We start from the raw sequence: 26,184 nt of genomic DNA, 5'->3' as shown, positions 1-26,184 counted from the left end.
TTTATCTCGGATGTCAAATCGACACTAATCCATTTTAGTTAATTGTATAAACGTCTAACGAAGTAGTCCGTCCGTTCATACATGTATATCTACGTATTTGTTATATATTTATACTTTTATGTTATAAGACTGATGAGTTTTTTAACTCTGTACCATTTACACCGATCGTGGGTCAAAGAGTTTTAGCTACTAGTCTCAGTAGCCAGTAGTCGTTCGATAGCTGTTGTACATCAAACTCTATATACGTATATAATATCATTAAATATATATATATATATATATATATATATATATAATGATAATATATATGCACACGTAATGAATGATGTTATGACTTATGTAATAAATAAATCCATACAAAAACTATCGTAACAGTTTTACCGTCCTAGGTATAAGATTTTGAGCCAAATCGCAGTTTACCTCTTACGCAGTATTTGAGTCTGGTGCTTATTTATATTGGCAGGTTATATTATTTTACTGTATATGGACGGCATTGTATTCATCGTTATCAAGCGTGAACTCGTACGTATTGTACAAACCATTATTTACATTTCAAGATATAAGTTGCATAAACGAATTCAATTGATAATATCGAAAGGATTAATCGATAATTGTGAATTTTGTCGAGTGGTTTGATAGAAATAGTTAATAATAGCATGTGTGATGTTAAATAAAATCGAATAAAATCTTTATGAAAAATTGATCGATTGGTAATAAGTATTTTTTGATCGGCAATTGGTTGGTTTTTAAAGTGTGTAAAATAATAGAAACAAAATTAATATAATGCAAATTATAAAACAAATGTCATAAAATCCATACGAAAAAAACCACAATGTTTCAACGTGATTCTATTTATTTCATATTGTGGTATGTCCGCGGTTATTATTTGTTTGGCAATTCTTTAAACGGTTCATTTATTTTTGTAAAATGTCACTTTCAAGGAAGACGTGCTGTATGTATTTGCAAGCAATATCGTAATCTTGTACCAAGAATATAATAATTTAAATAACAATATACTAATTAAATTATCTATTTGTATAAATATTCAACTGCAACGAAGATTTATATGGCGCGTAATGCGAAATAAATCTTCGTATAACTTTACATATGCTGCTTAACAAGTAATAAGGTCAGATCATTCATTTCAAAAATAACATAGAGATATATTGTACATAGCCTTCGAAACTGTCCTTTATAAATATATATAAATTCATTGCTTCAAAAATCTCTAAGGAAGAACATTTTGTGGAGAGTTATAGCGACCACTGCATGACAAAGCTGACACATTTCAGTCTCATATTTATTTTACGTATATTTATCGTTTTGCAATAATAATAAAATTGATAATCTTTCGATTTAAATAGAAATTTCAGCACAAAAGAACAAGTTTGAACGCTCGGACAAATTACTAATCAAATTATGTGAAATGTTTCGAATTTTTATACTGAAATTGAGACGTGTCAGTCTAGTCATAAAGTTATAAATTTTTTTTTACCGAAGTCACTCAAAACAATTTTGTGGTAAAGATAAAAATCGTGCGACTAACGTATTTGAGCATACAAAGGAATAATCGGATTCAACACCACTGACAAAAACTAACGTGCCAAAACATCATCATTTGCAAACAAATCTAGTATGTTGAGAAATAGTTACGTAATTATATATTTACGCGTTCGTGCGAGCGTAAAATAACAATGATAATTTTTTAACAAATTACTAAAATTACGGAGTCCCAGCCTCGCTATGATATAAGCCACATCCTGATATGATATAAGCCATTTTCTAAACTGAGTGCATATAAGTGAAGGTCAAGTATTATGATGTCAAAATATCTTATTAATTATGTCTATGTACACAATAATATAATTACGTTCTAGTGGCATCACGGTTCGAAGCAAAAACATATGGAAAGAAGATAGGGCTTTGAAATGGCATTCACTCTGAAACAACCTAAATTTCCTGAAAAATCTATATGATTGTATAGCTAATCTTTTAAGACAAATTTATCTGACGATTGTTATTACATGTTCTTGCATAAATATTCCTACAGTTTGAAGATGTAATTTGGATAATAGAAAATTACAAGGATTCAAATAGAAATCCCAATGTTGTCGGTTATAGGATATGTTTGTAAGAGATGTGGGGAAAAAATCATTTTGCTATAACTAATTGTTTTAAGCGCGCGCTTGAGATAAAATCTTGTACAGTATTTTACAATCTACTTACGAGTACGTGTATGTGATATAAATGTATAAAATTTGTATTAAAATGTTTTCGCTTTGCCAAAGTGCCGAAGTAAAACACGTGTAGGTATTATTGCCAGTATATACGGACGGTACGAGAATTAATAATAATTTTAGTAACTTCGTTTTACGCAGATATTCTTGTTGCGATACAGGTCTTTGCGTATTATTCATAATATGATGACGTAAGAGCAAATGACATGCAGACAAGAGTACTTTTGACATTGAATTTGTGCCCAGCCCAGTACTTAGACGATGACTAAAACTATGGAATTATATCGCGATAAAAAAAGATTACGCTAACAATTATTATTATTATTATTAATATTATTATTATTATTATTACTAATGTCATCGTGAAAAAATCCTTACTTCATAAAAGTTTGCGGCTTGGAGAACATTTTAGTCCTCCTAAAAAGTACATACCGAAAATATATATTGCCATAATATTAAAACTTTTCAATATTGCAATTCTAAAAATCTATTTATCTAGGTCTTATCGGATGTCTTAATTCCGTGGTGTATCCGTTGACTCATGTTTTATTATTATTTAGCGCATAGCGTAAGTTTGGCAAAGTAGAAGGAACACCGGGGCGTCAAACATCCTAAATAATCATTACATTTCTGTGAGTTTATACGCGCGCACAAGAAAAAAAAGGCAAACAGAAGAAGAGATAAAGAGAAAGAGAGATGTATGTGTTTGTGTGTGTGTGTGTGTGTGTGTGTCACGTGAATAATAGTAACTAATAATTAATAATTACTGATCAAATAATTCTTAAGTGCATGTCGCGATTACAACTGCGATTGTAACGGATAGCAATTAAGTAACAAGGAGATTATGTGACTAGCGGGCATCACGTAATTTTAGTTTTGTTCTTCCTAAAAGCTGGAAAGTGTAGCTTCCTGCGCCTTCGTTTAAGCTCATCGTTGTCGGCGGTAGAATTGGAATCGGTTGAGAGCGTCTCATCGTCGACTGACATTACCGTAGGTAATTCTTTAAACATTTTTTTAGCGCCCGTTGTAGTTGCAGTTGTCGTTATCGTTGTTGTCGTTGTCGTCGTCATCGTCGTCATCGTCGTCGTCGCCGTCGCTGTCGCCGTCGCCGTCGCCGTCGTCATCACCGTCCCCGCTATCATTGTATTCGTCAATGTTGTCGCAGGATGATAATTAGACTTATCCGAGACAGCAAGGGAATTTTCCGAATACGACGTTTTCGGCAGAAACAACGAAGTTTTATCCTCGTTGACCAATATGTTTGTGTCTTGGCTATAAGAACGTACAATGCTGGACTTTTCTTTGTACGGCGCAATCTTTCCGGAGGCTCCAACAGGCTCTTCCGGTCCATCACCTAGTACAAAATGGACGAACCCGTGCGTTTCTTTCTCCGCTTCGCTGCTTGAAGAATCGGAGAGTTCATTTCCAAATGTTCGACCACCCGGTGGTATTGACGACTCCTTCCACGTTGAGTTCTCCAAAATACCTACGAATATGCCAAGTGTATGATGTCCAAAATGCAAATTCCTTTCTTTATCACTATCAAAAGGACAATGGTACTAATGAAAGCTGCAATTTGCGTTGCCAAGTATACAGTAGAAAAATTGATTCTCTCATGCACCGCTTTAACACATTGGAAATTATGAGACTCGTGTCATCAGAAGTCCTCTTTTACATTTTAATTAATTTCTTAATTGGTTCCATATTAAAATATATGTAGTAAATTAGAATTATGTGTGTGTGCATTATACAAAATAAAGCTTGCACTTAGAGTAAAGTTTATGTAATTCATCGTTCAGTTGCATTCAGAATCATTTTTCGTATAATTTATCATCAATATATACAGTATATATAATCTCAAATTTGACCACTTATTTTCTTTACGAGATAATTTTTTTAATCGATTAGTTTCCTGCGTTAGTTAGTACCAGTCCACTTTTCTAAGTTTCTTTATCTAAACTACAAATACTACAGATGATAATCTTTGCGAAGTTGCAATCACCAGAAAATAATAAGATCCGAAAATCGATGAATTATAGTTTTAAATAAGTATGCGTGTAAGCATACATATTTTGACTGTCTATTATTTAATTTAATACTATGCGAGTAATTTAATGTGCGCCAGGATTTGAAATGAAAAACATGCAGCAAATCGGAGTACTAAAGTTCAATATAGGTCATATTAACAAGTCCACATGTTTGTATTTTTTTCAAGCTCACTTGAATTTATTAATAGCGTTTACTGAAAATTTCATACAGAAAAATAACGCCATGTGTTATATAATCTTTATAAAATCAAAAACTCACTAAACTCAATGTAATATACACATATGGAACATTCTAAGGCATGATTTCTTTGACAAAACAATACATGGCTTACAAAAATTATTTTAGGAGCAACAATTTAAGCCTTAATTGGTAATCGTTTACAACTAGATTTTATTGATATTTTTTGATCCCTTGGAAATAACAAAATGTCACATTTGACACAACATTATTTGAGACAAAGTTTTTTTTTTCAATATGCACACAATTCAGTTAATGTTAATAAAATCAATCCTAAAAATATTGTACATGTATACATATATCTTATTTAGATGTATAATGCCCATGATACATTGATTGTCGACGGTATCTTATAATAGAAAGTTATTGCACATCTTTTCATGGATTCTTTCTGTATTTTATTATATATATATATATATATATATATATATATATATATGTATATGTATAACTTTGACTGTAAAATACGTATCTATGTACATTTATAAAACAGTATATTGTTATTATGTACAATTTTATATTTTATTTTGTCATATTCATATAAGTAGATAATATTTTAATAGGTTTTCAATCATTAATCCTTGAGCTATTGTCATGTACATGTTGCAATCAAATCTAATACTAATGTCATAACGTGTGTAATAAACATATAACTGGAATGTAATTAAATATTAAAAAAAAATCATATTCCTTGCGTAATTAGATTTTTTTTAATTCATAAAATTAATAATTTTCTTTATGGCAATTAAGTTTTATTTTATAATAAAAACACTATATTTATGTGAGATTTATTTTGCTACTTAATAAATATCAATCAAATCATCAAGATTATATCTTAAGAAAAAACATAGTCCCTCTAAAAAAAAATGATAAACATAGCTAAAATAGCTGATTGTACATAAAACAAAATATAATACATACATAGACACAGTAGCTTCCATAACTCCCATTTATGCATTACTTATAAATTCAATATTATTTTGCCATAGCATTGTTTTAATATATCAATCTTCTTTAGTTTTATTATTATTAACCGATTCACACATGAGTATTTATAAAATTAATTTTTACTTTCTGTCTCATATGTCACATATCCAAAATGTATAAATACATTGGCATATATTGGCACGATAATGGCATCATTTATTATTACTTGTTGTATAATCTCTTATTTATTAGGCAACATATGCAAAATTGGATTGCATTTCGCATTCCTCATATGCATATGTTAGCCATGTTATTACATAGTGGTTACGATGTACACCTAAGGCACATGATATTCCAATGTTAATTACCGAAATTGTATAATGCTATATATCTGTTATTATATTTGTTATTGGTATAAAGTTATCAATGCTACAAAAAATATTCTCTCTATTATTAAACACAGAATTCAACTCATTAGTAAACTATCGTCAAAAAGGGTTCAATACCATGTGGCCGATGTATGCGTGTGTTCGCGCGCACGCGCGCGCACGTGTATACAACATATAAACAGGCCACAATGATAACAATAAAATGAGCATTGGTACATCAATCTAAGTACTCATTGGAATCCGTATCCAGCTTACCTGCAGTGACTGCACTGACCGACGACGGTGTGTACACAGAACTTGCCTCATCATCTAAATCATCTTGGCTACTGAGTCGTCCTGTAATATATTACATAGAAATCCTTTAGAATTTTACAAAACTGTAAAATCATTGAAAGCTTACGAATATTATTCGTCTGGCAATTACAATCTTTTAGCAAGAAACGATAATTAATACATTATTATGTTTTAATTATTATATTATTATGGGGGGTTAGATACCTCTTAGTCCAAGACCTCTACCATTTGGTGTTCCTCTGTATAAAACTGTCTCTAAGTAATTTAAACCATTATTGTTAATTATATTAAAACCGCAGAGTAATTCGATCTGTTTCCAACGATGTACTCTTTCTTTCAATTCATTTGTTAGTTCATTCAATGCAGTTCTTGCTTCAACTATGCTCTTATCAACCTCATCGATAGACTTTCCGTGAGTCGAAACAAAGGCACCTACCAAGCTGGAACGTTTCTTTCGCAATTTTTCACACTGCAATATAATACATAAATTTTATTCTTTATAATGTATGCGATACATTTATTCCTTTAAGTTAATTGAGATAATCTACAGTACAAATATTGAATTAATTGCATGAAATGATTTTAAAAAAAAAAAGGTCTTTTACCGCTTCACGTGCTTGTTCAAGTTGTTTTTCAGCTGCTATCTTTTTATTCGTATACGCTTTATTCTCAATTTCATGAGTCAATTGCAGCCAGTGCTGCAATCCAGCTGGTGGTGACCAACACCTGTCTTCAAGTTCACCCTCAGCACGCTGTAATTCCAACTTTAACATCTGTGTAACGTCAAGATACATAAATTGATAAGAATATATTAATTTGCATACATTATATATTTATATATATAATAAAGAACGGTATTAACTTCAATTTCCGCTTTCAATTGTGATACTTCAAGATCCGAGTACGAAGTATGTAATCCCAAGCTTTCATCTTGCAAACGTTTTTCCAAATTCTGTTTTTCGGTAGCCGCACTTTCTTGTTCCATTCTTGCTCTTTCCAGTTCTTTCTGCAATTGGTATGTAATGCAATTTTAATAAAATTTTCTAGTTAAAGATATATCTATTTCTAATTTTGTTAAGATTAATTTCTGATACATCTTTAGAACAAGATACCTGCAAATTTTCTAGCGCAAGTTCTGCTTTATGCAAACTTTCCATGTCCTTCATCATTCTATGAAGATGCTTTTGCGAATTTTTCTTTTGTTGATATGCGTACCAGCATCCAATAAGTGCTCCAAATAATAATGTGACCAATACCAAATCTTTGATGTTATGTCCAGTATCTATTAAGTATTACATGTAATTTTAAATAAGATATAAATAGATCATACTAAAGCACATATAATATCAAATACTACCTTTGGGAGGACCAAAAAGAACAACATCCATTGCTTTTAAAGCAATTTTTTGTTTGTGGATAGGATCCTTGATACCCAAAACATTGCTAAGATAATGCATATTGTTTACAGCTAATCTAAAATAAACGTTTTTGTTTAAAGACCTTTAAATATTTTTATAAAAATTTTTATAAATATATGTGTGTGTGTGTGTGTGTGTGTGTGTGTGTGTACACGGGGCGATCTCACTGCTCATATACTTGGCATGAGACATTACCATGTCTGTTGATGTCATAGCTACATAAAAGATAAAAGCATACAACATTCTTTTATTAAATCTAAATAAACTTACCGAGGAAGCGTAGCACCAGTCACACGGTGCTGTATAAAAGTAGGAACATATTGAGGAAGCTCAACGTTGGAAGTTAACCATTCCGATGTTTGTTCTATAGTCCAATTATGAACCTAACATATAGAAACCACGCAATGTATATACAATCATCAGATTTTATATACAATACTACAAAATGTCAACAGGTAATAGCTGTACTGCTATCTTTAGTAGTAGCATAAAAATTGACATAAAAAGATGTCATACTTCTGATCGCAACCAGGCTTCCCAGAGTTCTCGCACGCTAATATGCATGTCGTCATTGTGATGGAAAGCCCTTTGTCTCCGTTCATAACCGGCTTCATACTGTAGTTCTTCTCTCAAAAACTGTCAAAGTTGTAAAGACTTGTAAATTTACTTAGAAACATTACGCGTACAAGTTAGTTTGAGATATTTTAGATGTTGTAAAGCGATATATAGATATCCTTACGTCATCTGATTCAGATAAATCAACATTTCCATTGGCGTCGTCATCCAATTGACTGTGAAGAGATTTTATAGCCTCTAAACCTAATCGATCGTGAGAAGCCATAGTGATGCAAGCTAGGTCGTCGTTGCAGGTGTCTGTAGCTGTGCAAAAACAACAAGTTAACCGCGCGGGCATACGAGGTGCGCTCGGCCTTCGGAGTGAAAAGGTTTATTTCGAGTAAGCGAGAGTGACGCGACTCACTAGATTCGTGAGCCACCGCTCGAGCCAATCCATCGGTAAGGGTGGCGGAGAACGCTGCTATTTTGGAATGTGGAGTGCTCGAGGCACTGGTTTGAAAGGTCGAGGTAGAATCGAGGGCTCCGCCGCTGGCCGCTACGGTGCCGAGGGACCAGTACAACAGATGAATTCCCAGTAATATAAGCGCGTCGAGGCTCGCGGATGTTTGCATCTTAGGTTAGCACCCAGCCTCCTCCTGACACCTCGCGCGAGCTCCTCTCGCGCCTATCCCGCGTGCGGACTAAGCGGAGTGTCGGTGCGGTTCGAGAGACCCTCCGACTTCCTCGCTCGCACCTTCGCTTGCCGATATTCACGATCGTGAATATATTCAAGGTTATCGATGATTATCAGACTCGGACCGACGACGATATATCTCGACGAGCGCATAACACAAGCGTGACGGGTGACCGATTACGACTTACGAGTGCAACGGCTTCATAACTGTGTCACGCGCTAATATTATTAGCCCCATAAAGGTGGCCTCCGTTAATATTCGAGCTGGACGAAGACATACGCCGCACGCGCCTCACGTCAATTAAGCCAAATTAAGTACACTGCTAAGCGCTAACTGCTATGCTTATGCTATGTGCTATTGCTATCCCCCCGAATCAGATGTTTTCCGACGTTTTATATCCAAGGTTACTAATAGCGCTTCCGATTCCGATTCACACCAATCATCACACCGGATCACACCGGATCGGACTGCGATGGCGCGCGCCGCGCGCGGGCTAGGCGAAGAGGGCACGATTAAGCTCGATCTTCATGAGCTCTCTAGGGTGCCGTCCTATGGCAGAGATTTTTCACGTAACGCGTATTGCGAGATTCGAATCTTCGCTAAGTGGGGTTTGAGTCTCCGCTAAGTGGGATTCGAATGCGCGCGCACTATAAAAGTGCAGCGGGAGAATAAATTCAATAAATCCCGCTAAAATGTGGTTCGAGTCTCTGCTAAGTTGGGTTCGAATCTTCGCTAAGTGGGGTTTGAGTCTCCGCTAAGTGGAGTTCGAATGCACGCGCGCTACTATAAGTGCAGCAGGAGAATAAATTCAATAAATCTCCGCTAAAATGTGGTTCGAATCTCTACTAAGTTGGGTTCGAATCTTCGCTAAGTGGGGTTCGAGTCTTCGTTAAGTGGGTTCGAATCTCCGCTAAATTCATATATACATATATGATTTATGAATTTAGCGGAGACTCAAACCCCACTTAGCGAAGATTCGAACCTCGCAATACGCGTTACGTGAAAAATCTCTGCCATATGGGACGGCACCCTTAATTATTTCGTATTGAATTTGCGTTAATTTAAATATCTATTGGAAGGCAAATTTATTCGCGGAGTGACAAGAGAATTCATGAATGTATGAAAATTGAACTTAAAGTTTGAGAATTTAAAGCTAAGTTTCGGCCAATCGGATGATACTGGATAATGCCAATCGAGTTTGTTCCGATTGGTCGAATCCCGAACACTCCATTTTGCAATTTCCAACGAGCTTACACACTCGTATACCGCGTATGTCTAAATATTCCTACGTCCATGACCCAAAACCGTGTCTCTGACATTTTAACATTTGTGTTCGAATACGTGTGTGTGAGAGAGATTAAACATAAGTTCAAAGAGAATAAATAACAGATTATACGGTATTAAATGGAACGCTGGCTAGGTCCACTCTTTTCCTAGCTAGAAGATGCTCACGCGAGACTCTGTCTCTATCATACAATACATATAGCTCGAATACATCGATGCTCCGAAAACTATGTGTGTGTCGGACATAAATAGAGAAGCTCCGTTACTCGAAACCTCGAATGACAAATTCCCGCGTTTCCACGCTTGAGAACATTTTACCAAATCGAAAGAGAGAGCTGCGAGGATGACGAGTGCAGCACGGAGGTCGCGACAAATTTATTTTTATGTAATTTCGCTTGTGAATTGAATATAGTCCAGTGTTTCGACGCGCACAGAAATGGCGGATGCTATATTTATCACGCATTTCGTACTCTTGTTGACATTTATATTATGTTCAGGTATGAAGATAAACTGTCGAGCGATATTCGTATAATAAAATATAAATTACATGTAACACGTAACTCTCTCTCTCTCTTTCTCTCTCTCTCTCTCTACATAGACATCTGTAAATATCTACTATGTCTATTTCTATATCTTTGTCAATTCTTTATAGAGTTGCCCGTCTATGTCGCTTAGTTCTGGCTATAAGATTAATTAATTCTTTATTTAATTAAGTCTTTATAAAATTGAACTTTATATACAATATACAGTGTATCCTTCTATCTAATTTTTTTCCAATAAATTTCTATTACAATTATTTTTATTGATGTAGATGCATTTATGCTAGACAATTATCTACTATACCCGATTTTGGATTTTATTTATGTACTGTTTATATGTAATTTAATTAATTTTCTAGGTGAACGAGAGATTGCCTTACAGGACCAAGATATTTCTTTTGACGATGAAAAATCAGATCCACCTGAGCTTTTGGATCATAGTCTTGGTTTCAACACAATCAGTCAAAAACGTTTTAAATGCCATGTGTGTGACGACTCGGAATGTTTGCCACCTAAAACCTGCACCGACGCAGTCACTGTAAAAATTATTGTATTATTCTGCTTAGCTTCTGCTTATGAATTTTCTCTTTTATGCAAATCTTCTTTTAACTTTGTCTCAAAAGTGTTGGAAGTCCACGATGAGAGAAGCTGATGGTAAAGAGTATGTCAACCGTGGCTGTTATACAAAAGAGGAACATAAATTATTGATGTGTAATAAAGAAAATAGCCAAAATGTTGATCATTATAAGGAAAGGAACATCAGAGGGCTATCAGGTGGTGCTCAATTCTCTATAGAATGTTGTCAAGCAGATTTTTGTAACGTTGGACCATATCCTAAGTTGGAAGATTATACAGCAAGTAAGATATAATCTAAACTAATAAATAATTAACATTCTTAAGAAGAAAATTAAAATTTGTTAAAAGTGATTTTTATGCTTTACATATATTGCTTTTAGATACTGACAAGGAATATCATGCATTAAAATTAACATTTGCGATTCTTGGAATGCTGGTCGGGATTTTTGGAGGAATCGCATTCGGTCTAATGTTGCAACGAATACGAAGAAAACGACCGATGCCGCCCCGTCAGAATAAACTTATTATAGATTCCGAAATTGAACCTTCCATAATGCATTTCTCATTTTCTTCGCCTACATCATCCGCCACTTATAATTCGCATGAGCTTAGAGCAACGGCTGCTGGTGATAGTACACTTAAAGTACGTATCATCACATTTCTTACATAACAATACATAAGCAAGCATACAAGTAGACATTAATTAATTAATTAATGCCAACTTATTTTTGTGCAGGAGTACTTAGATGGACGAAGTTTGACCAGTGGTTCCGGTTCTGGATTACCCTTGTTAGTACAAAGAACTTTAGCTAAGCAAGTAGCTTTAGTAGAGTGTCTCGGTAACGGTAGCAGTGGGGGATTCGGTGGAGAAGTGTGGAGAGGGGTTTGGCACGGCGAAAATGTAGCCGTAAAAATTTATTTCTCGCGAGACGAAGCTGCATGGGCCAGAGAGACCGAGGTTTACTCTCAACTGTTACCGTCCAGGCACGACAATATCCTAGGATATATCGGTAGCGATATGACCAGTAGAGCCAGTTGCACTCAACTCTGGTTGGTGATGCAGTATCATCCTCTCGGCTCGCTCTTTGATCATCTCAATCGGTCGCCGCATCCATTGACACCTCATCAAACGCTCAATATTTGTCTGAGTATTGCCAATGGTTTGCTTTATCTGCACACGGAGATCCGCGGAACCAGAGGAAAACCGGCTATGGCCCATCGTAATCTCAAATCGAAGAATATCCTGGTGAAAACCAATGGTGGCTGCGTAATTGCCGATTTCGCGTTAGCAGTTACGCAGGATCGTCTCGTAGCAGACAGATTTGACTTACGACAAGGAACGAAACGCTATATGAGTCCGGAAATTCTTGATCAAACGTTAGTGCTTGAATTGCTTGCTTTAAATTGGCTTTAAACATACACTATACAAGTTGGCCAAATCTCAATCTGCTGTGCTTATTCCATATTATTTTTAGGATAAACGTCGAATGTTTAGAGAGCTTTAGACGAGCTGATATCTACAGTTTAGGATTGATACTATGGGAAGTCTGTCGCAGATGCATAAGTAACGGTGTAGCCTTGGAATACGCGATGCCATACAGCGAATGGTTGCCAAGCAGCAATCAAGAACCCTCCATAGAAGAAATGCGTAAACTGGTCTCGTTTGACCAGCGAAGGCCGCCCCTTCCTAACAGATGGCATTCTGACCCGGTAAATTATTTTTCTGCTATTACTCTTATTAGTGGCTGGAAGACATAATTGAGACAGTCAATTAAATAAAGTTTAAATTATGTTTATCGCTTATTACGATTATATATTATATTAGCATGAATAATTGAGTTTCAAATGTTCCTTTTGCAGACTTTGGCTGGAACGGGAAAGCTAATGCGGGAGTGTTGGCATGGGAAACCAGCGGCCAGACTGCCTATTCTTAGGGTAAAGAAGACACTCGTTAAATTAGCAGCTAGTGATTCACGTGTTCATTTACCCCTTGACTGACCAGCGTTCATCTTACCGGGTTCTCTTTCATCCTCCTATTTATTATTGCAATTGCTGCACCAACCTGTCATGTATATTATAAGTTTAATCAACATTCACGTGTCATCAGATCGTTATATCATGAAGATGAAGAAATATCGTGTATTGACATATCCAACTAATGATGGTAATAAGTTTGTTAATGTTTGGCATATGAATTTTATTGCCTTATGTTCCATTACTGTTATCTTACTCTGGAACAATAATAGCATTAAGTGTATAATTTCGTAGCATTGATCGGATCAAAATAAAAAAATACTTGTTTATTCAATAGACAAGAAATTAGATATTCTGATTATCTAAGATTATTTGTTTAAAAAAATAGCTATTATAGGGGAGAATATAGATTTTCATAATTTACTTGATTGCAGAAAAGCGAATGATATAATGATACAATTTTTCTAATCGAGATTAATTTTAGTGTTCGATATTTTCATTTAACATAATCGATTCACTTTATTATAATATTAAGAAGTTTAATAACATCATTTTGAATGTTTTTCTAAATGATTATGGCTCTCAATTTAGTTTAGCAAGTAGTACATTTGTATGTACAAAAATACTAATATACAATCGTGTCGGTAATATCAGATATACATATAATATTGTTATTTCTAATAAATTCCTTTTAAACATCTCATCTAAATTGAAATATTTCTTTAAAGATTCTTTAAGTAACAATGCCTAACATCGAAGGTTTGAACAAATAATCAAAAGATTTTTGTAAATATATAAATGTATCTCTACTAATAGAATTATTATATAAATATCACACGTCTTTCTTATCTTACAATTAGAAGCCTGGTTATATCAGCGAATTACAGATAGAAATAATTGATAGGTATGAATGAAGTGTGTAAGATTATTACAAAAATATTTGACTGTACGATACTTGGAATATAATTTCATGAATTGTTTTTCTATTCAACGTTTATATATAGGTATAATTATGTAAAAAATAATCGAGGTACCATTAAAGAATGTACGAGGAACTTGACAGTACGTCATATAGTATGATCAGTTGTAATGCAATCATTGTACATAGATTTGTATCTAACAAATACTTTATATTGACACAAAATATGCTGACATCGTGTAATGGATTATCTTAAATTATCATCCTTTAAAGGTAATAACAATAACTTTTCCAACAAAATGCTGTTATTTGAACTTCGACTGCCAATGCATTGTTCAAAAAATTGATGGAGATGTGACGGATCATTCGTATGCAGTATAATGCTAAATGCATATCTCCATATTAAAGGCTCTAATTCAACGGGACATTCGAGAAGTCGAGGAAATAAATTTAACGCATGCTTCCAATCTTGACGGGCGACATAAGATTCCATCTCTAACAATGTTAAACTCTTTGAAAATCCTACAAGCGATGTCCTACTTTTCTTATCGCCTTGAAATCTCTTGCAATAATAGGCAACTTTCTGATCATTGACTTCTTCCATTTTTTGTCGTTTTTTTCTCTCCGCGTTATGCTTCATTACAAGTTTTATAGCTTTATCCTAAAAAAAAAAACAAAATCACAATTGTAGCTTTTCGACCATGTAATTTAGAATATTGACGCCATATTATCGCTATGATAAATTACATACCACATTAGATTTTGTGATTTTTCGACGAGTTGGATCGTGCGACATAGTTCCACCTATAAATATCTTTCCTTTTCTTTTCTCAAATATTCATCTTGTTGCGTGAAATTTATAAATATAATTGCATTATCAAACAATTTAAATAATGCATGTATAAACAGAAAAGCAGTTTTAGGTTAGATAAGGTTATATTTAAAATTACCTAATACACCTTCTCTCTTTCTTTCTCTCATATACTTTAATGTATATTAGGCGAATAGAAATTTACGTTTTTAACCATTTCAAAGTAAAATAATTTTTTATAAATTTTGTGACTCAGTGCTAGTGGGGAAAAAATTTTGATAAACAACAAACAGAACGAAGCTTTCAGTTGCACTCATTTGCACTCTCTACCACTTTCTACACTCGATTTGATTCGATTCTCCGTCTTTCTCCTTTCTTTTTTTCTTTCTCTAAAAGGAATTTTTTTTTCATAAATCCTATTTACATAATTTGACCATTTGTTTAATCCAATTGATTAATTCCTAGTCTATCTTTTGTCTCCGAACGATTTCTAATATCGTGGACATAAGTGTTAAATGCAAGTAACAAACTTTATGTATAAATGTATATATGTATATATATTAACGCACAAGTATATAGTAATTCCAATCAACTCTTGCTAATTTTTTATTATAATACAAAGTCACAGCTCGATAATATAATACGTAATATACACATTTACATCATTTTCTGCAGTAAAGAAAGCAAAGTTTGGCATCTCTCTTTCACCTGCAACAAAAAATTTAATTATTAATACATATATCAGGCGTGTGTGTGCGCGCGCGCATGTATATGAAAAATATATACAATTTTAAAATTAAAAGTAAAAAAATATTACTTGATCAACAGTACGATTTTCTAATTTTTCACTGATCAATAGGAATGAATTTTCAGAATATTCCTTTTTGATATCTTGTAGCAAAATCATATCTTCTTGACGTGTCCATGGTTTATTGTTAATTAAATCAGATTTCGATGGCATATTATCTTCCATTGCGCTGTTTCTAAACGCTGATTCTATATTTCTGTTATCTAGAAAAATAAAAACAATATATTATTTGGGTTACATTACACTTATATTATTGTCAAATTTTAAGAGTAATTTAATTAAAATGAAATTTACTTGAACTACAACCAATATTGTTTGTATTTGAAGAAATTTGTGTTTTTGTAGTCACTTCAGTACTTGACAAGTTATCTTGCATTGATAATTGCGTACAATTATTTTCTGTTTCTGTAAATTCACTTGTTTTTTCGTGTTTCATAATATCAAGCTCATTGTGTTCTAATTTCGAAGTGTCATTTTCTTCAATCTTCTTTTCACGTTTATTCTTGCAGTGAGATATACGCATTCGTTTATCTGTGATTGCATGATCTATAGTGCCTATTCTTTTTAAAATTTTCTTTTTATCCGTTTTTAGTGTAAATTTGACATTTCTTTTCGACTTTGTTATTGCCTTCTCGTTATCTTCGTTATCTTTCAACGGCGAATATTTCGTAGTGCATTGCTTCTGACAAATCTGATCCTCGTGACTAGATTCATTCTTTGATGACTTGCGTCGTTTTTTCGAAGAGATTGATGGAATAGTTTTATCAGCAATTTTTAATGATATACGTGCAATATTTTCCAATTTCTCCTGATCCTCTCCAGGAAATGTAATTTTTGCAGGTCTTAATCCTTCAGGCGTTTGAAGATAAATTCTTCCATTAAGAAACTATATATACAAAAGAGTACAAATAGATTCAATTAAATATCTATAATAAGGAATATAAATACAAAAAAGTTAAATAATTATGATGCATACCCGTGTACCACAGGAAACACAATGTTCAGAATTATTCTTCATATTTGCTTCATCAGTGTTATGACAATCACATTTACAATTCTCCCCACCATATGGAACTTCCTGATATGTTGCTGTGGGTAATTCTATATTCTCGTACAGCTCTGATGCATTTTCAGTGTAAGTTGTGTTTTTATCATAAGGTCCTAATGGACATGTCATGTTTTCAAACATATGAGGCGCAAGTAAACTGGTAAAAATATCAAATGAAATTATATGATAATTATTAGGATTACATAATTTTTATAAATAGATTATGATAGGAAATCTTGTATAATCTTGCATATAAGTTAATTCTTAATTAGATATCGGTTTCACACAGATATTTCCCTTATTTATATTTATTACATTGCAAAATAAATGCCTAAATAATTTAAATGGATTCTTTTTCTTGTTTTATAAACTAGATTTGGTCTAAAAATATTGATATAAAATTAAGAATCACCATGTGCAACCACCTGCAACAATTTTCATTTATATGTAATAAAATTACCTTTCAGGAGGTTTTCCAGTAGGTAGAATTTGCAAGAACAGATCCATAACGAGGGAATGACCTTTAAAAACAGAACTCATAACGGTATAAACGTTTTCTAAAGTTGTGTGTGGATCAGATGAAAGTTGTGTGATTGCCTGCATCATCTTTGCTATCCGTGATGGTTGCTTAGCAAAATATATTTGTGCAACATGGACAAAATCATTCATTTTTTGTAACATCATATATTCTGTAGATTTACCAATCATTGCAGCTTGATGTGGTTTTAAAAATAATAGAAAATCTGTGCATATTTCTGGATAATTCTGTAATTTTTTACATACTTCTTGATACAATTGGACTGTTAGTAAGTCTTTCTTAATTGCACTATCTTGTAACATCTCTTTATTTGCTGGAAATTCCTCGGATCTATCAGTTATTGACGGGTCAATAACTGTGTGGTTAATACTTTCTAATTTTTCGCTATAGTCCAAATATAATTTTATCACAGCCTTAAATGTCTCTGGATTATTGGATTCTAATATCAAGTGCAGCTTCTGAAGATATGACGCTGCAAATTCTATAAAAATATATACAAATAAAAAAATAGAATAATAAATTATATTTTATAAAATATCAATATCTCACTCTAATCTCTTGAAGAACTCACTTGCTTCACGTTCTTCTTCGGTCAATGGATTCTCAGCTTTTAATAATCTTTTAATGATCTCTAATTCTCTAGTTTGTTTAGCCTTTTTCCTACTTACAGAATCTTTTATTATTGTACTACTGGCTAACATTAATTCTGCTATTTCTTCTTCGTTATCCTATGTGAAAAAAATATATATTTAGATAAATATTAGTATATATTTTTTTGTTAAGGCAAAATAGGACTCACAACTTTGGACGCGGAGCAATGTTTATCAATATTCTTCTCTGTGGTATCCTTTTCTTTAGATTTTAAAGTATTGCAATTAGACGAATTCTTTGAACCTAAAGCTTGTGCCATCAATTTCATATTTTGGGCACTTTTCGTTTTTGCTAATCGCGGAGTGGTCTTCCGTATTTGTGGTAATTCTGATGATATTTGTGGTGATTCCTTAGATACTTTTGAGCTTCTGGTCAATACAGTATTTAATTTTGTATTATTTTTATCAGGCAATTTATCTGTTTGCATTGGTTTTACATCTGAAGTATTTGCTTTTAAGGAAGAAGAAGAATTTGTATGCACCTTATATACTGCCGTTTTTCTTTTATGTGCCTCCGTATTTTGTATATTATTATCAAGTACTTTTTTATCACTACTATTATCGGTATTAACATTTCTTTTAGTAGAATTATCAATTTTAGATGAAGCTTTAGGATTTAAAGTTGCAGGTAATATTTTTGGTAACATATTTACAATTGGATTTCGTAAAAAATGATTAGGGATATAAGGATATGATTTCGCTATTGCATTCATAGTAATTCCTCTTTTTTCAAGAGAAAAATTATTATACGGGTTAAATATACATCTACTTTTTGCCGAATCATTTTTGTACTCTTTTTTCTGTAATAAAAAATTAATATACTATAATAATATAAATAAGAAGTTAATATAACCATTACATATATTATCACAGATAAACTTATTAAATTGTTGCAGCTATGTGTAATTTACGGTATAAATAAAACACTATAGCTGCATCAAATAAATTAGTTTTTTCATTTAAATATATAAGCAATATTTATAATGTTGTTATACTTACAAGATAAATTTGCCATTTTAGAGGTAAAAGTTCTATTGGTTGGTCCTTTGGAGCTTTAGGCTTACTTTCAAGTGTTATGTAATGTATTATTTTAGGAGCGCAACCTTTTTCAAAATAATGCTATACGCAACAAATTTTTATTTAATTATACATATTGGCGAAATATTTACAAATCTCAAAAAAATATTCAGTGTAAATATTTAATACCTTAATTGGATTTTGATCTTTGGAAACGCGTCTCTTGTAAATATGATGAAATATTCCTCGTGCATCTCTGCATTGTAACAAATTAAGACTAATAAGTTGAGCTGCGTCCATTAACTGCATTCTCTTTCTATGAAATTTTCTTGGTCTAGACGTGACGAATGGTAAGAATTTCTCTAGGCCCAATGAAATTAAACTGGAAATGTCATAAATAAATGAGTAGGGTAAAATAAAATGTTTTTAATACAAATTTTAGTATACTTTAATTTTGAATATACTTACGTTTCTTCCGATTTTAAATATGTAGATTTTGTGTGTCTAATTCCATGTCTGAAAGGTATCAACGGTAGAAGCTGTGGGTACATAAGAGCTTTACTTTCGACAAATAATTTCTCTAATTCAGGTAAAAATTGTTCAGTATGTCTCCACTTATTTGCACGATACATTTTAGATTTAGTAGTTTCATTTGTTACATTCTTTTTAAAGTTTGCAGAAAACTTGGTGTCACTAAACTTATTTTCCCAAGTTGATACCAATTTTAAAGCTGCTTCCAAATTTTTTGCATTTGGTCCATTACTCATACATCTAACAAGTATTAGTGACATTTCTTATCAGAAACCATGATTTAATTGATTCACTGTCTAATTCAATATCTAATATATTATATTGTATATCATCGTACCTTAAATTATTCAAGTACTGTTTATATATTTTTGCCATTGAATGATATTCTGGATGCATGTGTGTCATAATGAAATGCTGTGCCAGTAATTGTACATGTTGCTGTAATTGTATCTCTAATAGAAGACGTTGCTCAAAATTGAACAATTCTGGCGGTTCAGATTCTGCAGGTGGTGGTAAATGATGTACCGCAGAGGAATTCTAAAGGTATAAAAAGCATGGGTAAGAATTATTACAGTTTTTACTAAAATTTGTGTTTGCATTCACGCCGTAACGTGACATAACGTTTTTCTTACCATAGCATCACTTTCAATTGGTGGTGTTGTATTATCAAGAACTTTCTTCTTTTTTGATACTTCTTGCTCTTGCATCGAGAACATAGGAGTTAATTCAAGTAATTCTGCAATTAAATCATATTGCTCCTTACGAGGAACTTCCACTGCTCTGTCTGTCCTAAGCTCTTCCTTGTCCACTAATAACATTTGTTCAAGTTAGATATAATTCTTATATTCGGAATATCTCAAGAAAAAGAAAAGAAAATATATTATAATAAAGGCATATTATATCATTCTATGAGAATACGTACATAAATCTGTTTCTTCATCCTCCAAGATATTGTATTCTGGATCTGCTTCTGGATCATCTTCTACAGCTGGTTCCTGTGTCAAAGGTTGCGTATATTGTTTCAAAGTCTTCAAAAAGTCATAATAATCTTCATTATTCTCCCAATCCCAATCGTCAATTATATCATCAGTAGTTGGTATATCAGGTGGTATAAATGCTTGCTCTATTTCCTCCAAAGAAGTCTCACTTAAAGATAACTTGGAGCGTGTTCTTTGGCCAATACTTTCTTCTTCTGTTGCAACATGTGGAATACTGAAAAAAATATATTTATCAATTATTAAAATAAATTGATGTAATACTGCAAGATATTTTACGTAAGTAATAAATATTGAAAAAAACTATTACAATTAATCAAATGTAATATAAATATTTTTCACATACGCAGGTATTTTAAAAATTCCTTCAGAATCATATTGTACATGCGATGATATTTGTTGTTCAGAAGAAGCTACATCCTTATTATTTGTTGACGCTGACAACTGTAATTCCACATCACTACTTGCTGTGTTTTCGACTTCTCTATCATCGTCACTTTGTTTATCGTGTTCAGGATTATATTCTTCATCAGATGAATCTTCTGGCAGCTCCTCCTGAATCAAAGCTTGCACTTCTGAGGAAGTTTTTTGCGCTGTAGTGATGGGCCATGGTATATTGACTTTAGCAGCTGCTAATTTCCTAGAAAAAGAAAAACAAACCAACGAAAAGTCATATCTTGTGCAAATATTTGTTACACACATGAGAGAAACAAAATTAACAATTTTTTAAACAACAAAACATACTTGGCTTTAGCTCTTGTAAGTTTGGGACCAAAGTTAACATCATTTTCTGTATCTTGAAGCCACTTTTGTACCATTGTCATTAAATGTTCATAGGGGATAACATGCTTCAAAATGTTTTTAACATTAGTGGGAGTTAAATTGGTTTTGGCTGCTTTAGCATCAAGTTGTCTCTCAATCTCTTCTTCCATTTCATTAAGCACCGATGCTTCTTCAATAGCTTCTCTCTTATGCTTGCTGGATGGTTCGTAATTATCCACTTCGGATATATCGATTTGCAGGTCTGCATTCTCAGAATCGGTCGAGTTCTCGCTATTAACGTCATTGAAATCAAAGTTAATTGAAAAAGAGAGATTGCATTTCTTGGGTGATTCGATGAAGGCAACGGAAGATGTCAATGCGTCGATATCACTCTGGACAGGCTTGTTTGCGGATTCCTCCATTTTCAACAAAAACAACTTTTAGCAAATCTGTAATTAATTATAAATACTAATTGCGATTTTATTTTCCTAAAAAAAAAAAACGTTATTATTTCGGCAATGAAAAATCTCTTTAACCTCTAACCGTTTCTGTCATTTAAGAGCGTCACGCGATACGGAGAAATGGAGAAACAAATCCCGCGCATGTATCACGCATGCGCAAAAAGGTAGGAAACTTTACTAAATGAAAAGGCCTAGAGAATTGTTTCGTATCAAAATAAAAATCACTGAACGCGCTTAGTCTCTGCCGCCGCAGCTGATTGGCTGAACGCGCCCGTACAACGCCCTGTTGTGAATTGGCTTAATTTTCTGTTTACAAGTAACGCGAATGAAAATCAGGACTAATTTAAGAAAGTGAAGTGAACATCGACTTATCGACATGTTTTGTATACGATTTATAAAGGTTATGTCTCGTGCGAATTTTTAAATTGTGCCGGGGATACCTTTCTTTATGAGGATTAACTCTGACATGTAACAAGATTTGAAGATTGCTTATCAAGTTGCAACAGTTACGTAGCCTCGGACAACGATTAAAAAAAAAATGAAGTTGGTCAAGCCAAATTGGGTTACTCACGATGGTTTGTAATATTTATTGCTTTCGCACGATGCCTCGAATTGTTATAATTTTTACGAAGGATTTAATATCAATTTTTCGCCAGGGTATCCAATATTCTCTATTGATATACATCCCAATGGGAAGAGATTTGCCACTGGTGGTCAAGGTATACCCATATATATCTTACATTATATATCTTTTAAGATCTCGAATGTACATATGAAGTCAGAGTAACATAAACGAAATGCCAATGAAATACAAATAATTACACAATTAGAATTTTACTCTTGCACTTTTTATTATTATTTTTGATTTTTGAATGTTAGGTGGCGATTCAGGAAGAGTCGTTATATGGAATATGGAACCGGTAGTTGACGAGACTGCTGAATTAGACTCTAATGTTCCAAAGATGCTCTGCCAATTGGACAATCATCTTGGTAAAGATTAATTTTGTTAATATTATTTTATATTTATATTACCAACTTACTGGGTTATTAAATAATATGCTTTTACTTTCATTTAGCATGTGTGAATTGTGTACGATGGAGCAATAGTGGATTGTTGGCATCGGGTGGCGTAGACAAACTCATTATGATTTGGCGATTATCTGGATCAGGAGGAAGCTCTATTTTTGGTGGAAAAGCCAGCGTGGAAACTTGGAGGTGTATCGCAACATTACGTTCACACGAAGCTGATGTGCTGGATCTTGCATGGGCACCACATAGTCCATGGTTGGCTTCCGCTTCGGTGGATAACAGTGTTATAGTATGGGATGCTTCCAAGTTTCCTGCGGTAGTTGCCGTACTAAAAGGCCACACAGGCTTTGTAAAAGGAATTACTTGGGATCCTGTGGGAAAATACTTGGCATCTCAGTCTGATGACAAAACATTGAGGGTGTGGCGTACTACGGATTGGACGGAAGCAGCGTTAATATCTGAGCCTTTCGATGAATGTGGCGGAACGACTCATGTCCTAAGACTTTCTTGGAGTCCAGATGGTCAGTATTTGGTATCTGCCCATGCTATGAATGGAGGAGGGCCTACAGCTCAAATAATAGAGAGAGACGGATGGACACAGGATAAAGATTTTGTTGGGCATAGGAAGGCAGTAACTTGTGTTGTAAGCATTCACATGACATACTCCTTTTTTTCTTTTTTCCTTTTAATATACTAAAAAGACTTTTATCGGAAATTATTGCCTCAAGTATCTGTATAATTCTTTTTCTAGAGATTTAATGGCAATATTCTACAGAAGAAACAGCCAGGTTCCTCTAAACCGCAGCAGTATTGCTGTGTTGCAATAGGATCGCGAGATCGTTCTCTGTCTGTGTGGTTAACATCTTTAAAAAGACCTTTGGTCGTGATTCACGAGTTGTTCACACATTCTGTGTTAGATGCCAGTTGGTCACCGTGTGGTCTTCGCCTTGCCGCATGTTCTTGGGATGGAACAGCTGTATTTATTGAATTTACTCAACAAGAATTAGGACAACCTCTCGATCCCGCTGAACAAGTAATTATATGCACTACATACGCGCGACTTATTATTATTTTTATACATTTTATAGACTTAATTATTCTTTTGTGTTTACAGAGTAGCTTACATGAACGATTGTATGGTAAACCATTGGTTCAAGGAGGTTGCATGGTGATGGAAGCACCAGAACTCCTCAATTTGAAGCAACCGGCATCGAATCAATCTTCTCAAGTATCATCTACTCCCATCATTCCTCCTGTCACCAATACCGCGACCACTCCGGTTAAGGGACCTATCAATAAACAAATCGAAACGAGAACTTCGGATGGGAAAAGAAGAATTACTCCTATGTTCATTCCACCGCCAGCAGATACAACGTAAGTTGTAATATATCAATTTTATTTATCTATTCACTTAAGTCTGGGTTTAATATTGAATCTTGTAACGTTTTCGTCAACGTTTTTCAGAGATACAAATATCAGTGGTAGTTTATGCACGCCAACGTTCACGAGTAAAGTACAAACAAAAAGCTCGATCGTGATAGAAAAACGTAACGACGTTGTTGCACCTAATGTTACTTCGTCGTCCGTAAAATCAATTGCCGTCGACGCCCCGGCATCGTCCCTTACACTGAAACGCAAGGAGCAAACAACGCCGAAAATACACCATTCTTCGCCGAATAAGAAGCCCAAATTCGTCTCCGATAGAAACATGAGTCAGACGTTACTGCCTCCATTGAAGCCGTCCAGCTCATTGTCTCAGCAGGCGGGTCATTACGCTGTCACTGTCACTAATAGTCAGGGCTTGGCTCATTTGCAAGTATTTAAAGGCACAGATTCTGAACCAACGTGGGATCTCTATTTAGGATACAGCGCTGTGGCGTTGGCGGCATCACCGGCTGTGATAGCCTTGGGTTTGGAGGATGGAAGTCTTCACACATTTCATCCTGCAAAAGGAAGCCGGCCAGCACCGCCGTTAGCGCCACCGGCACCTTTGGCAAAGGTTCACGCTGTTGGAAACGCGGTAATTTGTTTCACCAATTTAATTAGTTCATCTATCTATGCTTATAATGTAATTGTGAAAGAATTCTTTTAATAGGTGATGGTGATATCGAGCTGTGGTGCGGTTCGTGTATGGGAAATAGGAAATACATGCAGAATGATCGTTTCAACTTCGGCTGCTCATTTAGCAGCGCCTGGAACGTCCCTATTGTCATGCACTTTATATAACGGGATGCCTCATGTAGCATTTACTAATGCACGAGCGTATATATATCATAAGGATATGGGTATAGCCAATAATTCTCGTTTTGTTTTTATACTTATCTATCTATAACTATAACGATTATCCTACATATATCGTGTATAGGAACATGGCTGTTAATTGGAGATAGTCAAGACCCTGTGTGGCGATGGTCTTCATTCAATGTACTGAGCACTTCTGGTAATAGAGCACCTAGAGGACCTTTATCATCGCTGCAGGAAGGACTGCTTAGAACCTCCGGGAATACTTTACCAAATCCACGATTACCGCATAGTGCACCAAGTGTGGTTTCCTATTTGGAACAGCAGTTACTCGCATCCAAAGCTCTCGGAAGTGCCCAAGAATACGTTCATTGGCTCATGGCTTTAGTGTCATTCTTACTAACGCAAGGTACGTCATGTAATAATCTATATTTCATTCTTGTGTATTTCTTAAAATATGGATTTTCGCGCGAAACGGATTACTATTCACCTCGTACTCTTTCATTCACAATTCTTGAACTCTTCAATCAAACTCGATAAATAAATAATAAAATTGAGGCATACATACAGGATATGAGACTCGGGAATCTCGGGATTGAATATAGAGACTTGTCAATTATAAGTCAATCACTTTCATACGAAATCATTCTCATATTTTCAATATTTTTTCAGACGGTTTGGAGAAACGTCTAAGGTTAATTTTGGATGATCTTTTGGGCCCAAGTCACACGTCAGCTTCCAAAAGTATATGGGACCCTGTTATTTTGGTAATATTGTCTACATACATCATTAATTTTTTAATAGATTCGATTGTACAACATTTATTTATACTTTTCATGTTGAATATCATATAGGGAATAAAGAAACATAAACTTTTGGGCGATGTACTAGCCGTGGTCGGTGGCCATCTTCGTTGGCAAAGATTATACCTCGAGTATTCGGAGCAGTTAACGGCACTGAAGAATCAAATTAATTGACGGTGATTTATCCAACAGTGCAAATTCATTATACCAAAAGCAACTTATCTTTTTCTTTGGATAATATCTTGTATATTTCTAAAGATATCGTCATGGATATATATTATAGTATAAGATTGTACAGTTTTTACAGCATTTACTTGATACAAATGTATAATAACGAATAAACGATTTCTAATAATTAGCATTTATCATGAAAAAAGATTTTATTTTTTTCGTTAAA

At 33.9% G+C, this 26,184-nt stretch overlaps 5 protein-coding genes across 8 annotated transcripts; 2 read left to right on the top strand and 3 right to left on the bottom strand.

Annotated features, from left to right (window-relative positions):
• Positions 1-1,014: 1,014 nt before the first annotated feature.
• On the bottom strand, positions 1,015-9,264 carry LOC105455178 (stromal interaction molecule homolog). The gene is made up of 11 exons (XM_011698291.1): positions 8,531-9,264; positions 8,291-8,430; positions 8,068-8,187; positions 7,822-7,934; positions 7,491-7,606; positions 7,246-7,415; positions 6,996-7,139; positions 6,739-6,906; positions 6,338-6,602; positions 6,095-6,175; positions 1,015-3,723 (listed from the first exon to the last, which is right to left on the bottom strand). Exons 1-11 carry the CDS (start codon positions 8,736-8,738, stop codon positions 3,098-3,100), a joined length of 2,151 nt encoding a protein of 716 aa, XP_011696593.1. The 5' UTR covers positions 8,739-9,264; the 3' UTR covers positions 1,015-3,097.
• Positions 9,265-10,067: 803 nt separating this feature from the next.
• Positions 10,068-13,877, top strand: LOC105455175 (activin receptor type-1). Of its 2 annotated transcripts, XM_011698285.1 has the most exons (7): positions 10,068-10,582; positions 10,984-11,162; positions 11,248-11,482; positions 11,581-11,843; positions 11,937-12,577; positions 12,676-12,910; positions 13,061-13,877. In XM_011698285.1, the coding sequence occupies exons 1-7, from the start codon at positions 10,522-10,524 to the stop codon at positions 13,196-13,198; spliced, it is 1,752 nt and encodes a 583-aa protein (XP_011696587.1). In that variant the 5' UTR covers positions 10,068-10,521; the 3' UTR covers positions 13,199-13,877. The 2 variants fall into 2 exon arrangements, with proteins under 2 accessions (XP_011696587.1, XP_011696586.1); XM_011698284.1 differs by lacking the exon at positions 10,068-10,582 and having other exon boundaries at positions 10,651-11,162.
• Positions 13,878-14,283: 406 nt separating this feature from the next.
• LOC105455176 lies at positions 14,284-15,264 on the bottom strand. The gene is made up of 3 exons (XM_011698286.1): positions 15,044-15,264; positions 14,845-14,935; positions 14,284-14,754 (listed from the first exon to the last, which is right to left on the bottom strand). Exons 2-3 carry the CDS (start codon positions 14,887-14,889, stop codon positions 14,341-14,343), a joined length of 459 nt encoding a protein of 152 aa, XP_011696588.1. The 5' UTR covers positions 14,890-14,935; positions 15,044-15,264; the 3' UTR covers positions 14,284-14,340.
• Positions 15,265-15,479: 215 nt separating this feature from the next.
• On the bottom strand, positions 15,480-21,879 carry LOC105455177. 3 transcript variants are annotated; one of them, XM_011698288.1, is made up of 16 exons: positions 21,790-21,879; positions 21,236-21,702; positions 20,838-21,131; positions 20,419-20,708; positions 20,129-20,304; positions 19,834-20,033; positions 19,434-19,736; positions 19,155-19,347; positions 18,948-19,067; positions 18,098-18,748; positions 17,870-18,026; positions 17,221-17,779; positions 16,689-16,917; positions 16,007-16,598; positions 15,722-15,915; positions 15,480-15,612 (listed from the first exon to the last, which is right to left on the bottom strand). In XM_011698288.1, exons 2-16 carry the CDS (start codon positions 21,673-21,675, stop codon positions 15,562-15,564), a joined length of 4,449 nt encoding a protein of 1,482 aa, XP_011696590.1. In that variant the 5' UTR covers positions 21,676-21,702; positions 21,790-21,879; the 3' UTR covers positions 15,480-15,561. The 3 variants fall into 3 exon arrangements, with proteins under 3 accessions (XP_011696590.1, XP_011696592.1, XP_011696589.1); XM_011698290.1 differs by having other exon boundaries at positions 21,797-21,879; XM_011698287.1 differs by having other exon boundaries at positions 21,236-21,864.
• A 152-nt stretch (positions 21,880-22,031) lies between these two features.
• On the top strand, positions 22,032-26,163 carry LOC105455174 (protein HIRA homolog). Its single transcript, XM_011698283.1, has 11 exons — positions 22,032-22,289; positions 22,371-22,433; positions 22,594-22,704; positions 22,791-23,386; positions 23,495-23,776; positions 23,858-24,117; positions 24,208-24,763; positions 24,839-25,028; positions 25,109-25,393; positions 25,657-25,751; positions 25,839-26,163. Exons 1-11 carry the CDS (start codon positions 22,253-22,255, stop codon positions 25,959-25,961), a joined length of 2,598 nt encoding a protein of 865 aa, XP_011696585.1. The 5' UTR covers positions 22,032-22,252; the 3' UTR covers positions 25,962-26,163.
• Positions 26,164-26,184: the final 21 nt, after the last annotated feature.

This window comes from Wasmannia auropunctata, unplaced genomic scaffold (assembly GCF_000956235.1).
Source record: "Wasmannia auropunctata unplaced genomic scaffold, wasmannia.A_1.0 LD335921.1, whole genome shotgun sequence".
Taxonomy (NCBI): domain Eukaryota; kingdom Metazoa; phylum Arthropoda; class Insecta; order Hymenoptera; family Formicidae; genus Wasmannia; species Wasmannia auropunctata.
Note: the sequence above shows the minus strand (reverse complement) of the source record. Positions and strands in the feature narration are given on the sequence as shown.

Coding starts and splice junctions, on each gene's coding strand:
- LOC105455178 (XM_011698291.1), bottom strand. CDS start 8,738: ATGCAAACATCCGCGAGCCTCGACGCGCTTATATTACTGGGAATTCAT. Junction 6,603..6,738: donor TTGAACAAGCACGTGAAGCG/GTAAAAGACCTT, acceptor ATTATATTGCAG/TGTGAAAAATTGCGAAAGAA. Junction 3,724..6,094: donor GGTCAGTGCAGTCACTGCAG/GTAAGCTGGATA, acceptor GCATATTCGTAG/GTATTTTGGAGAACTCAACG.
- LOC105455175 (XM_011698284.1), top strand. CDS start 10,905: ATGCTAGACAATTATCTACTATACCCGATTTTGGATTTTATTTATGTA. Junction 11,163..11,247: donor CCTGCACCGACGCAGTCACT/GTAAAAATTATT, acceptor TTGTCTCAAAAG/TGTTGGAAGTCCACGATGAG. Junction 11,483..11,580: donor GTTGGAAGATTATACAGCAA/GTAAGATATAAT, acceptor TATTGCTTTTAG/ATACTGACAAGGAATATCAT.
- LOC105455176 (XM_011698286.1), bottom strand. CDS start 14,889: ATGTCGCACGATCCAACTCGTCGAAAAATCACAAAATCTAATGTG. Junction 14,755..14,844: donor AAATCACAAAATCTAATGTG/GTATGTAATTTA, acceptor TTTTTTTTTTAG/GATAAAGCTATAAAACTTGT.
- LOC105455177 (XM_011698288.1), bottom strand. CDS start 21,675: ATGGAGGAATCCGCAAACAAGCCTGTCCAGAGTGATATCGACGCATTG. Junction 19,737..19,833: donor CAGTACTTGAATAATTTAAG/GTACGATGATAT, acceptor AATACTTGTTAG/ATGTATGAGTAATGGACCAA. Junction 16,918..17,220: donor ACTGGAAAACCTCCTGAAAG/GTAATTTTATTA, acceptor TATTTTTACCAG/TTTACTTGCGCCTCATATGT.
- LOC105455174 (XM_011698283.1), top strand. CDS start 22,253: ATGAAGTTGGTCAAGCCAAATTGGGTTACTCACGATG. Junction 23,387..23,494: donor GGAAGGCAGTAACTTGTGTT/GTAAGCATTCAC, acceptor TTCTTTTTCTAG/AGATTTAATGGCAATATTCT. Junction 25,752..25,838: donor TATGGGACCCTGTTATTTTG/GTAATATTGTCT, acceptor AATATCATATAG/GGAATAAAGAAACATAAACT.